The sequence below is a fragment of the Morus notabilis genome, unplaced genomic scaffold (genome assembly GCF_000414095.1).
Source record: "Morus notabilis unplaced genomic scaffold, ASM41409v2 Scaffold692, whole genome shotgun sequence".
NCBI classification, from domain to species: domain Eukaryota; kingdom Viridiplantae; phylum Streptophyta; class Magnoliopsida; order Rosales; family Moraceae; genus Morus; species Morus notabilis.
In genome coordinates this window covers 241,065-254,590 of record NW_010361624.1, presented here as the reverse complement: position 1 = coordinate 254,590, position 13,526 = coordinate 241,065, and the positions used below count along the sequence as shown (strand labels likewise).

Below are 13,526 nucleotides of genomic sequence, written 5' to 3'. Positions count from 1 at the left end.
TTTTTTCCGCGGACACGAGAAGTCAATAACTCCCTAACGTATGAACATCCTGAACTAATTACCAACCAGTAGATGCAATATACAAAAACCATGGAACAGTCCTCCAATGGCATATGACATACAATCAGAGTCAGGAAAATGTTCTGTCATGATCACTACTCACCCTATTCTTCTTCAAGCTCGGTGAAGTCTTCTATCACTTCAGTTGCAGCAGTTTGCTTACTCATGGCGCGCACCTCGTCGATTTCAATACGTAACAATGGGTCACACATCACGTTACCCGGATGCAATATCTTGGGACAACCTGATGGGAAATATGCCTAGAGATGAGGATTCGAACAAGATTATACCCCCACAGCAAAAAAAGAAACAAAAGAAAATAAAGTACCTGCAACGGGGCACTTTGCAGGCGCCTTCCTCAAAGTCTTCGACTTTATGTAATGCATGATTGCCGCCTTGTCATAAATATGGTTGCAATCTACACTGCATTATGTCAAGAAATGCATGGTCAAAAAACTGAAGACCGAAAAGTTTTGTTATCTCAAAGAATCCTCTTCTGAATATGCAAGCACAACTATGATTCGTATTCCAGAAGGCAGAACAAGCATGCTGAAGAATCAGAATTGAAGGAAAATGTTACACTGCGCACACTAGGGCTTTACTCATAAGCAATAGGAAGCACCATACACATACTCTGAACCTCGCCACTTTTATCAACTTATCAGCCATTAGGCCCATTACAAATCTTCAAGAAAAAAAGAATAATTGGACCATTAGTATACATATCAGAATTACTTTGTTCTGATACCAATAACTTCAGTTCCAAGAGTATCCTACAATCTCGAAGAACATGTGGAAATTTTACTTTAAATTTTCCCATGTCAGTATAGATCAACACTAAACAAACATAGCGTGCTGATGAACTGAAAAAAGTAGTAACAGCAATTATTAAGCCTCTAATGCTCAGATCCACTCCCATGCGATTACATATACGTGGGGAAGAAGAAAAAAAAAAAAAACAAACTTGTAAGACCAAAAAATGCCATGAGAAATGTAGGCAATTTCCTAGTTTCTTTCCACTTTCACTGCTAACTCAACAAACGCAGGCTCTATCAGAAGGAAACTGATAGGAACTTGTTAATTGGTTAGAGAAGTTAGTAGTTTGTTAGAAAGGATGTTATTAGTTAGTTACTGAGACTTTAGTTGGGGAGGGAATTAGTTAGAGAATGTAGGTTATATAAAAGGGGTGTTCGGGAACTGAGAGAGGGGGGGAATAGTCTGAGTGATTTTGGGAAGTCTTGGCTGAGGCTGAGCAAGGGTGTGTCATAGTATTCGTAGGATTGTTTGTGATTCGTTCGGTTAATCAGTAAAGATTACATTACTTCAAATGTTGTACCCTTATCAATGGGACAAGGCAGTAGTGAGTATAGGCCACTGGAACTTCAAAATACATAACAGAAATCCTTTTGGACATAGATAAACATATATTGAGACTCAAATGCACACCTGAATCTTTTACCCAAGTCCAAATAACATACTGTAAGAGAGAGTTTCTGGGCGTAGCATTGAGCAACATGCTGCTCCAATCTATATTGAATATGAACTTCAAAAGGAAGTGTGAGAACTGAAAAAGTTAATTCTCACATTACTCTTTCACGTTCACAAATTGCTTATTCCACGTTCTTCAGAACTTTATATAGTGTAGTCAGGGACAGTTTGTGGTGAGAGAGAAAGCAAGAGAGATGTTAGTGAATAATCGTACAGTTTGTTGGTGAGAGAGAAAGCGAGAGAAAGGGACAGTTTGGGCGTTGTGATTGGAAAGGAATAATCGTATCTTTGATGGAGTTGAGGGAGATGTTAGTGATGTCTAGGATCGCATAATTTACTGGGTGGCATTGTGGACTTTGCAGTAATCGTACAGTTTGTTGGTGAGAGAGAAAGCGAGAGAGGGACAGTTTGGGCGTTGTGGTTGGAAAGGAATAATCGTATCTTTGATGGAGATGAGGGAGATGTTAGTGATGTCTGGGATCGCATAATTTACTGGGTGGCGTGACTTCGCAAGATAAAGAATTCAAGGCTTTTTCATTCTCAGATCCTAGGGGAATGGGACTTAATTTTGTTATAGTTACGTTGTCCCTGTTGTGGTTTTTGTTTGTTAAGTACTTTTGGTTTTGACTGTTTTATTGGTTTGAGGACTCCTTGTCCTCTGGTGCTTTTATTTTCATTATTAATAAAATTCTAGTTTCTTATAAAAAAATAAACACAGAGAGAGAGAGAGAGAGAAACTAGTTTTTTAGTTTGCTATCAAGAAGTCATCATAACAAAACACACATTAAAAGTGAGCATCTTTGGATTATGTTTTCACAGCAAAGCATTTACAATGAACTTCCTTGCCGAGCCAAAGAGGAAAAAGAAGGGCGTTAACAACATCACACCAGCAAAGTAAAGTTTAATTTTCTTTTCTAAAGAAAAGGTAGCAACGAGAAAAGAGTAACATAGGAACTCCAACAATGTTTTATGATGGAAAGAAATGTGGATGCAAGTAGCGAGAACAAAATTTAGTCCTCTGGTTGTTACAAACATAAATGCATGTACAAGGCACAGGGAATTTTGAAATTACAATATTCACAAAAAACGAAGGCTGATGCATTATGCATAGTTAAGCAAATAAACAAATAAGATTAAAACACAACAGTTTTTCCTCCAAGAGAAAGAAACATTTGCATCGTACCTGCGAACTGGATCTTGAAGCTCCGTAATGGGTTTTCCACTTACTGGGCAATTTATATTACGAACGTTGCACTGTGTGCTGGTCATCACTATGTCCTCCTGCTCGTCACCTGGCATAGGCTGCCCACTGTGATGAACATTCTGCAGGAACATGTTCAGAGCACAGACTTTTCAATAAGACTGCTTACAACATGCTGATGAAGAATATATGACAAACAAATACAGAAACAAAAATATACGCAGATCCTGGCTCTTATCTAGGGAACAGAAAAGAAAAATTAAATGTAAGTACATTATTTTATTCACTTTGTGCACATGTCGATCCCACATGTTGAGTATGCGTAATTTAAGTGAATGTAATGCATCTTAACAAACTAGCTTTGTAGCCATATTTGCTTCATGCTGATTTAAAATGCTACATGGATTCTATGTCCATTATTAAATGAGGAAATTCGTGGCATAAATTGAGTTTCAACTTTCAAGATATTTAGAGTTTGGTATTTTTTAAATGTTGTCCACGATACTTGCTCATTATAGACTACTTCCTTATAGACTAAAGGCTGGTATATCATAAGGGAAATTTTTAAAAATACCCCTTGAAATGGAGCCCCCTTTTATTTCTACCCCTTAACATTAGCCCATATATTTCTACCTTTTAGACTAGAACTAGTCAAGGGGTAGAGTTTTTCAAAAGGGGTACTTTTAGTAAGTTAGATACTTAATGAGGTAAAATCTATAATTTTCTCTATATCAAAAACCAACAATATGTACAATCTCTCAGGTCTCATTGCTGGTGGAATGAAAACACAGTAATCTTTTTGATGATTCTCATTTGGAGTGGGACTTTGTGAACCATATTCCAGTAAGCATCACAGAAACATAGTATATACATCCACAATCATGTAAATGAAACAAGGAGATCACTTAACAGTTATAAAGTCACCAAATCTTGCACAAACTACAAAGCAGGTTAACTTATGCAGAATGGTCATAGACTATAGAAGCCGATACTCTTTCATATGTAAGGTTGCAGCAAAAAAAATCGATTGTTTGCTCGTCTTTTTCTTTTTTGTCCATTTAGAAACAAGAATTTTATCAATCATAAAATCAGTACATTATTCATCCAGTGCATCATTGATCCGAAGATAAGATATCCTTCTGAAACAAATAAAAAGTAACAAAAGACCATAGAAATTAATGAACCTTTAGACCCTTCCAACTTAGAATGATCAAGAAGAGGAAAAATACTTAAACTCTTTATCAACACAAAGGGAAGCTAGGTATTTGACTCTTTCATACAGAAAACAAACATCTTGCCTCTTATACCCAAACATTCTGCTGATCCTTTCCATCCAAATGAGCCACAAAACTACCAAAAGCAAACAACTTCCACTTAACATTTGCCATCTCCCTATTGCCAAAACCAATAGGCTTTGATAAATCCTACGTAACCTGTCCTCATTGTACCTTTTCAATTGGATGGTCTTATCCCACTATGCATAATTGGATTATTTTTGCAATTCCTAGCTTATTCGTACCATCCTACAGTCTTACTATTGAACAAATTATCATATAGCTCCATGTATCAACTCTTTCCTACAACACCAGTAACTTGATCTCAGAACTGCACTAAAAATCAGCACAAACATAACAAGCCAGCGAACAAACATTACTTGCTTAACGCCCCAACTTATCTTTAGTTGTACTTAATATAACTGGACTTTGGCCCACAAACATATTATCTATGTGACTGTCAACCATGTACTTATATTCCACAAAACAGTTAAGATGTCCTCTTTTTTTTTTAGTTTGAAGAATACAATTCGGGCTGAAGATTATGATATAACTCTAACTTCAACATTTTAGATGAAGAAATTTGCCTATATCCCAAAGGTAAAACGCAGAGATATATACCTAAAAGAGAAAACTTAAACGATGATATTTATCCTTGAGAAATAGGCTATAGTTGCTTATATGCTTTGTTATCATTAGTAGGCAAGAAAATTTTGGTTGATTATTGCATAAACTTGTAACAAGAAGCAGTCATACCCAGACAGCTTCCATGAATTGGCGCCTAAGAGGATTTTTGTGCAGATCCGATGACGAATTAGCCTCGACCTTTGAAATCTCATCCTCCAACATCTTCTTGAAATCAGTTAACTAAATTTCAAAAATCAAACCAACAAGTAACTCAGGATGGGTTTGAACAAAAAAATAAAATAAAATAAAATAAAATAAAATAAAAGGGAAAAGAAAAGTAACAACAATAATAACAAAAATGTGCACAAGAAAGAGTAAGCAGTAAAAAGCACCCCCTCTCTGGGCTGGTAATGATCTCCAACAAATTGAATTGCCACTGAGAGATTCCTACACTTCTCATACGCATTCAACAGATCCATAGAAGCATCCTCTAGCTCCTTCACCTGTCCAAAATCGAAATACCGGTCTTCATTTGTCTTGCAATCAGATTTAGTACTTTTAGATGGTGTTTGGCTCATGGGTTCGTTCAACAAGTTCGAAACCATGAGCCAAGTTTGAACCCAGGTTTGGCTTTGTAATTGTCGAGGTAGTTATGAACCTGATGTAATATTTTGGACCAACCAAAACCATCAACTTTAGAACTTACCCCCAGAAAAATTCAACTGATTCAGAACCATTTTCTACAATGAATAAAAACCATAACCCCATTTCCGGTTTCCTAACAGTTCAACATACCATCCAAAACATAATTTCAAACTTTATTATCAGTTCAAACTTACACTTTAACAAAATATCCATATGCCAATTCAAACCGCAAGTTAAATCCACACTTTACAAACTATACAGCATATCATTTAAGGGTCATATCCTTTTTTATTCTAGAACCGAGAGAAAGAAAAACATACAAAGCACAAATATGTAGGTCAAAAAAAAAATTTCGGTTCTCTCTTTTTTGAAAGGCAATAGCATAATTTCATTAAAAAGCCACTAAAGGCTAAGATAGAAGACAAAACCGGATGCTACTCACGTAATTAGACAACACAAACACACCCCTTATTCAATAAGGGAGAGAATTCCTTAGTTGGCAAGAGTTTGGCCACTTCAAAACGACTCCAGATGAACCACATCTCAGTTCTAATAACTCGGACTTAGAGGGCGGGAAGACCACCCTCCAGCCAAGACCTTTTAGGTTTTCTCTTCGACGATGACAATAAATCCAAAACAAACAAAAAAATACAAAAAATAACAGACCTTTGCGGATTGATTTTCTCTCTCGAAATCGATGGCGAGATCCTTAATCAAACTAAAACCCTTTCGAATATCCTGCACCAAACGGCGACGAGAAAATCAGTAGTTTCAGAGTGTAGAGGATTAAAAAAAAAGGAAAAAAAAAACCTGGAAAACAAAAATTCACTTACCCCAATAAGAGACTGGTTATCGGAGCAGATAGTGGAAGCAGCGTTCCGAATTCTGGTGGCGGCGCCGCCGGATCGAGCGGCGGAGCTCGACGCCATTGCTAACGCCCAAAGAAGTTTGATTTTGGAGGGAGATGGAGAATTCTACAAGGCCTTTCAATTTTTCGGATTTTATATTAAGCCCGGCCACATCTTTTTTCCCCACTATTTTATTGCGACTCATTTCCTCCCATGTCTCTATTATAATTACAGCTCGTTTAAAAAATATATTCAAATTATAATTTTTTATTTTAATGTTTAAAATTTAAAATTTTTATAAAAGAAAAATATTATAACAGAATTAATGATTTAAATTTAAGTGTATAAAATAAACAAGCTCGAATTAATCCTACAAATAATTATGAACTTTATTTTTAATCTCATTTTAGTTTCTGATTTGATAACATTCTAAATTAAACCTTCCTATCAGTTAAGTGTTAAAAAGAGTACAAAATATACATGTGTGTTGATAAAAATAACACTCCGTTGATGAAATACAAAATGCACATGATCCCAGTGAAAAGTAACACTTGGCTAATAAGTACTTCAATTGTTTTAAACATTAGGTCCCGTTTATTTCACCGATTCGAGTTTAAAATTTAAATTTTATTACAATAAAAAGCTCTTAGAAATAGTCACACTTAATTTTTTTACTACAGTAAAAAATTCTCACATAAAATCACATCTCAACTCGAATTAAAAACTCAAATAAATGAACTAAATGGGCCCCAACTGACATAAGGATTAAAACTAAACAAATTGATAATTTAAGGTAAAATTTATGACATTTTAAAAGTCAGATATTAAAATGAGTTGGGAGTAAAGTTTAGGGACTATTTGTGAGTGGATTAGAGGAGGGAAGGATTGGGTTGCAGCCTGTTTGTTTGGATGGAAAGAGGTGTAAAAGGAAAAATGGAAAGGATTGGGAGTCCCTCCGGGCCTACAGAAACCAAGCCATCCCATATTGGACAGATTGAGCAATGGGTGAAAGAATTCTAAAGTTTCCATTTTTACCCTCATGTTACATTGCCTTCCAATTTGCAACAAAATTCCAACATCTTTTCTTGACTCTAAGGGTCCGTTTAGTTCATTGATTTAAATTTTTAATTTGAGTTGAAATATGACTTTATGTGAAAACTTTTTACTGTAGCAAAAAAAGTTAAATGTGACTCTTTCTGAGAACTTTTTACTGTAACAAAACTCGAATTCTAAACTCAAATTGATAAAATGAACAGAGCCTAAGATAACTTATTTTACTTTTTACCTTTTGTGATTTACGATTTTTTTTATGGAGCGTTTTACAATTTTTGTTAAGCGGTTTATTATTATTATTATTATTATTATTATTATTATTATTATTATTATTATTATTTTCATTACAGTCGTTTACGTTTTTAAATAATATATTTTTTACATTTATTAATTTATAGTTTTAAGGGAAAAAAAAAAGAGATCATGAAACAAACAAAAAAATGACATTTAAAAAAAACCAAAAAAATGAAAATAAGGTTTAAATTTATAAATTAAACAAAAGGAATAATGTGATCTTTTTACTATTGAAAGTGAATCTTTCCTTCTTTTCCCCTTATACCAAACAAAACAAAACAATGGACCCCGTTCACTTCGCTGATTCGAGTTTGTAATTCGAGTTGAGATGTGATTTTATGTGAGAGCTTTTTACTGTAGTAAAAAAGTTAGATGTGATTGTTTGTGAGAGCTTTTTACTGTAGCAAAACTCAAATTTTAAACTCGAATTAGTGAAGTGAACGGGCCTGAGACTATCTTTCCTTCCTATCGTGCCAGACATCATTTAAAAAAATTATAATTATTCCCTTCTCTCATAACTCATAATTATCATCTTTTCATCCCTCTTGCCAAAGGCACTTTAAAATCTCGACTCATTTTCAAAAAGTTCGGGCCCACAATCATATATTAGGTCAAAAATTCTAGATTATGTAATATATTCCCTTAAGAAAAAAGAAATTATCCGTTTATTTCACCGATTCGAGTTTAAAATTTAAGTTTTATTATAATAAAAAACTCTTAAAAACAGTCACATTTTTAGCTACAGTAAAAAACTCTCACATAAAATCATATCTCAACTCAAATTAAAAACTCAAATTAACAAATTAAACGAGCTCTCAGTAAAACATTCATCCAATGACAATTTATATTTGAGTAGTTTGTCTACTTCATCTCTTTATAATTATACGTCTCTTTCTTAATATATAATGCATTAATTGTTAAGTCAAAATCACCCGAATTATTTTTCACCGTTAATAAAAATCTGTATAACAAATAAACTATCCAATTAGACCAAATTTATCTACCATATTACATGTCCACTTTGAGTTATTAACACCGATAGTCCCAGACTATACATGTTATCATTTGTCCCAGTTATACTTTAACAAATTTGATAAGAAGAAAAGTTTGAGTAAAAAATCAAGTGATTTTTATTTAATTCTAACAAATTTGAGTTAGAAAACGCAGACAAATACGAGTCTCAACAAGTAAAAATTAGAATAATCTTTCATTAATTTTTTCCGGACGAAAAAGTACAATAATATCATAGAAGGAAAAACATCTTCCACCCTTTGCTTATTAACCAAACTAAATTAATTATGAGACGTTTGGTTTATAGATTTAGAACCATGATTCATGATTTTGATTTTTGAAATTTAAATTTTTTATGAGAGAAAAATACTGCAGAGAACCAAGAATTAATCATGATTCATGGACGAACCTTTGAAACAAACATATCCTATTAGAGATCATGAACAACCCTATCATAATCAGTCCCCATCAAGTGTGGAAAGAGCTCATAATCGAGTTGCAAAACCTGATCATGATCAATCATCACATGGTCATGATCGTGATCTTGATCTTGATAATTATTATAATAACCAGTAGAGCTCCTAATTCCCTCTTCACACCAAGAAGAATCAATAGAACAAATTGTAGTAGTAGTAGTAGTTGTTGTAGCAAATTGATCAAGCATTTCCTTAGCCTTTTGAAGCTCTCCCCTTAGCCTATCAACTTCCCTCTCAAGCTGCCTCTTCTCGGCCAAGGCATTTTCAAGCCTCACCTGCAGCGTGCCGCAGTCGAGCTCCAGGCTCTGCGTCCGCCACCGCGCCCGCTTGTTCTGGTACCACACGGCAACCTGCCGCGGCGGGATCCCGAGCTCCTCCGCCAGCCGGGCCTTGCGCTCCGGCTCTAGATTCCTGTTGGAGATGAAGCTTCTCTCTAAGAGCCTGACTTGGTCCTTTGTTAGCCTAGTACTACTCTTCTTCTTCTTGTTGTTCTTGTTGTTGTGTTTTAATGAGCTAATTTTGTTGTTTTGGCTTTGGAACAAGTCCATGATCTCTTTCTTCAAACTTCAAAGGAAGATTGTTATTTTGATGTGGGGTTTGGATTAAGAGGAAACTAAGGTGGTTTTTATGCTTTTTAGGTTGAGTGTTTTTATATTTATATACAATTTGCATGGTCGTGGTTTCACGTGGGATTGGTCCTACTAGAAGTATAAAATATATTATCTGTGTATATGACTAGCTAGCCAGCAGCCTATAGCAGTCAGTTTTGTCTTCTTTCCTGATTCTTCACTCTTAACACTTATCTTAACACTAATGGGCCCGTTTCGTAATACTTTTAAATTAGTTTCGTTTTCGTTATAAAAATAAAAATGAGATTATTTTAAAAATTATTTTGAAATTAAGTTTAGTGGTTTTTTAAGAGATTGGTTTGATTGAGTACGATAAAAAAGTGAAATCGTATTTGGTTACATTTATGTTTATTTTGAGTACATGTAATTAATAATCTTAAATTAATATATTAAGTAATTAATAATTGATAATTATTTAGCAAATAAAAATTAATTTATTAATAATATAATAATAATAGATAATTAATGAGATTTATGTTTGTTTGAACTACATGTAATTAACAATCTTAAATTAATATATTAAGTAATTAATAATTGATAATTATTTAACAAATAAAAATTAATATATTAATAATATAATAATAATGGATAAATTATCATCAATGAGTACATTAGTAATTAAACTATATATATAATAAATTAATATGCTTAATAATTAAAAATAGTAATTAGTAATTAATCATAAGTAATTACTAAGTTAGTAATGGACTCATATTTATTAGATTATAAGTAATTAATTAGTGTATTAAGAAAAGTAATTAGTATATATATATAATTTATTAATATTCTGTTACTACTTAAATAATTAATTTTTAGTTATATAATTAAATAATTAGTTAATTAATTACTAGTGTTCATTTAATAATCTATTATTTGATATATCACGTGATCATTTTTTGGTAATTATTCTTTTTATAATGATTAATTACTAATTATTAATTATTAATTATTATTGATTAGTATATTATTAATATGTTATATAATTAATTTTTGACAATTAATCTTTAACTAAATAATTAATTACTATATTATTTATTACTTTATTAATAAAATTAAAAACTTAATAGTAATAAATTAATAATTAAGTAATTACTATCTATTTATTAGTTATTAAGTATATCTATCTATTAATTATTAATGAATATATAATAGAATTAGTAATTAATAATAATTATTATTTAATAGAACATTGTTGATAAGTACTAGAAAATGAAAAGGGAAAACAACTTTCAATCGTTTTCTACTTTCTTCACAAAAATCATTCTCATTGTTTTTGTTTTCGTTTCTGTTTTCAAAACTTTTATTAAACAAACGCGATTTGTATATCGTTTTTATTTTTATGCCTCAAAAGACGTGCATAAGCGTTTTTGAAAACAACTAAAAAATAATTCCAAACGCACTCATGGTTTGCGTACTTTTTTCTTGCATCAATTGTGTGTCATAAAAATATTGCTCCAATCATAAAAGGGATCAATATTATAATTGATTAGTTGTCAGTTCTAATTAATGGTGAGAAGGAAATTTTGCCCTTAAAAAATGACATTAAGAGGTTTTTAATTTCTAATTGAAGTAATAAAAAAATAAAAGAAAAATGAGACTCATTATTAAACAAAATTCTGAACTTCCAAGAGAAAAGGTTACTATCGAAAATGATTCTTCATATACACAAGCAAATTCTCTCTCTCTCTCCCTATATATATATATATATATATATATATATACATACACACGTATATTAAATAAGATTTTACCATTATAATGCATACATGAAGGATAAATATCATATATGCATATATATACAGACACAATATTAAAACATACATAAATTATGCTATGTCTGAAACTTTATGTAATCTTTACTTGAGTTTTAGGCTCGTGTTGTTGCAAATATGTTTGAAGCATGGGCAACCGATTTGTATAACTATTTTGACCAAATTGAGTTTAATAAGCTACAATTATATTTTTAGAAAAAGAGAATTGACAAATCCATCTTTTCTTGAAATAGACACAAGCAAAGAAAACGGAAGTAAGTGTCTAAACTATGCACATTCTATATTGGCTTTTAGTAGCTGTTGAATTTGACTACTATTTGCTTTGATTTCATTGATGATGGCAAAGGTCTATGAAAATTGAGCAGGTTAAAGGAAGAAAGTATAGAGAACAAATAAGCTATTTTATATTAAAAAAAAAAGGTGTTATAAAAATTAAGAGATAGAAAATTGATAGAAAGATTTTAGAGAAATAAACTGAAAGGGATGAGAAATTTGTAATATTATTACTGATATCAAAAAGGGGTGCATCTCCTAAATGTAAAACATCTATATTTATAACGACACTTAAAAATACTATGCATCACTATTCATTTACGCGTTTTCACGCGTTGCGCCGCACCTAAGGAAGGTGGACAACCACAATAAAAGCCATAATATTTGACTTTTTCAACAAAAGGGATAGTTTCAATTTGATAGCCTATTTTATAGCAAAATCGTCTTTTAATATTATGTATTTATGATAATTTTATATTAGCACCTTAACATTTTGAAAAATCAGTTTTTGATTTTTTAAGGCCTTTTTCTGGGACATGAAATGTTGAATTTATCCTTTTTAATAATTTTTTATTTGATTAATCTGAGTTTATGCTTTTAAGATTTTTAATGGCAAAAAGGATTTTGGTTACAAGATAAATATTTTCTAAAAACGTTTAGTAAAGAGTATCAAAAGATTAAAGTGATTAGTGATCGACTATCAAAAGATGAGTATATGATTCATTGGTTATCTATATGCAGTATATAGCTTATACACATGTACATATTACAGTCGAGGAAACATACTTCTGGAATCAAACATAATTGAACAAATCAATAATCCCACTTTAGAACATGTGTGATGATACGAAATTCCTACATTAATTAGGTATAACATATATTGGATACATGAATTTGGTAATATGGGTAATATTACTTGGCGGAGCCACTTGAAGATGAGCGGGGGCAGCCGCCTCCACTCAAATTTTTTTGAAAAAAATATTACTTTTAAAAATTTTAAAATTTTACACTTAAATTCTCATTGAAATAATATATGCCCTTACTAAAATAAATAAATTTTCTTATATGCTCCTGTTAAGATAACTGATATTATCAATCATCAAGAGGGCTCCTATTGCAGACGTAGTTGCATCAATGATAATTGTCGTTTGGAAGGTAACACCCCCTTCCCCACGCTTAATATAATTTATGCATTATAAATTCAGACTAATTGATGGTTGGAAGCTGTGGTACATGCACCGTTCGTATTGTAATGTTATTATTTTCTCTTTTTTTTTTCTATTCTTAAAAAAAAAAATATATATATATATATATATTAACTCGTTTGGGGTAACTTTTATTTTTATTTCTTCCTTAATTTCTATTTGGATGGTGTATGAAAAATAGTTTTGATTTTAAAACACCTTTCGAACCGGTTTGGTCAAATGAATCAAAAACTCTTGTTATAAAAGAAAATGTAATACAAGAACATAGATGAAAATTTTAGTTGTTATTCTCAAATAAACGATTAAAATGTAAATTAAAAAAAAAAGAGTTTTTTGTGAGCTCTTTTTCCATAAGCATTAAGAAGTTAAACTTATTCCAAAAGAGTCAAAAAAGCTAAGAGTTCTTCAAATGTGTCCATCCAAAAAGCTTGAAAAGTAGTTTTTGGAAGAGAGAGATTTAATTAAGTACTCTTTGAGTTAGGTAATTAAAGTTTATGATAAAACGGTTTGTTTGACACTTCACATCTTACTTGGTCGTCAATGCGGTGTTTTTCCTTTCATGTCTTGAGATATCTATGAGCATAATTATTTTCGAATTTCATAATTATTGATATTTTCTTTCAGGTTGTTATATTGCAAGCGTATACACTCTTTTTTTCTTACTAAGTTT

At 31.8% G+C, this 13,526-nt stretch overlaps 2 protein-coding genes across 2 annotated transcripts; both read right to left on the bottom strand.

Annotated features, from left to right (window-relative positions):
* LOC21395388 (E3 SUMO-protein ligase MMS21) lies at positions 1-6,292 on the bottom strand. The gene is made up of 7 exons (XM_010100142.2): positions 6,129-6,292; positions 5,962-6,033; positions 5,043-5,153; positions 4,780-4,890; positions 2,732-2,871; positions 389-483; positions 1-304 (listed from the first exon to the last, which is right to left on the bottom strand). Exons 1-7 carry the CDS (start codon positions 6,222-6,224, stop codon positions 165-167), a joined length of 765 nt encoding a protein of 254 aa, XP_010098444.1. The 5' UTR covers positions 6,225-6,292; the 3' UTR covers positions 1-164.
* Positions 6,293-8,876: 2,584 nt separating this feature from the next.
* Positions 8,877-9,585, bottom strand: LOC21395387 (homeobox-leucine zipper protein ATHB-52). Its single transcript, XM_010100141.2, has one exon. The coding sequence runs from the start codon at positions 9,523-9,525 to the stop codon at positions 8,932-8,934; it is 594 nt and encodes a 197-aa protein (XP_010098443.1). The 5' UTR covers positions 9,526-9,585; the 3' UTR covers positions 8,877-8,931.
* Between the last annotated feature and the right edge of the window lie 3,941 nt (positions 9,586-13,526).

What these genes read in the sequence shown, in the direction of transcription:
- LOC21395388 (XM_010100142.2), bottom strand. Translation starts at nt 6,224, where the DNA reads ATGGCGTCGAGCTCCGCCGCTCGATCCGGCGGCGCCGCCACCAGAATT. An exon ending in ATAACCAGTCTCTTATTGGG is followed by an intron (nt 6,034 to 6,128) that starts GTAAGTGAATTT and finishes CGTTTGGTGCAG; the next exon opens with GATATTCGAAAGGGTTTTAG. An exon ending in TGCAAAGTGCCCCGTTGCAG is followed by an intron (nt 305 to 388) that starts GTACTTTATTTT and finishes ATTTCCCATCAG; the next exon opens with GTTGTCCCAAGATATTGCAT.
- LOC21395387 (XM_010100141.2), bottom strand. Translation starts at nt 9,525, where the DNA reads ATGGACTTGTTCCAAAGCCAAAACAACAAAATTAGCTCATTAAAACAC.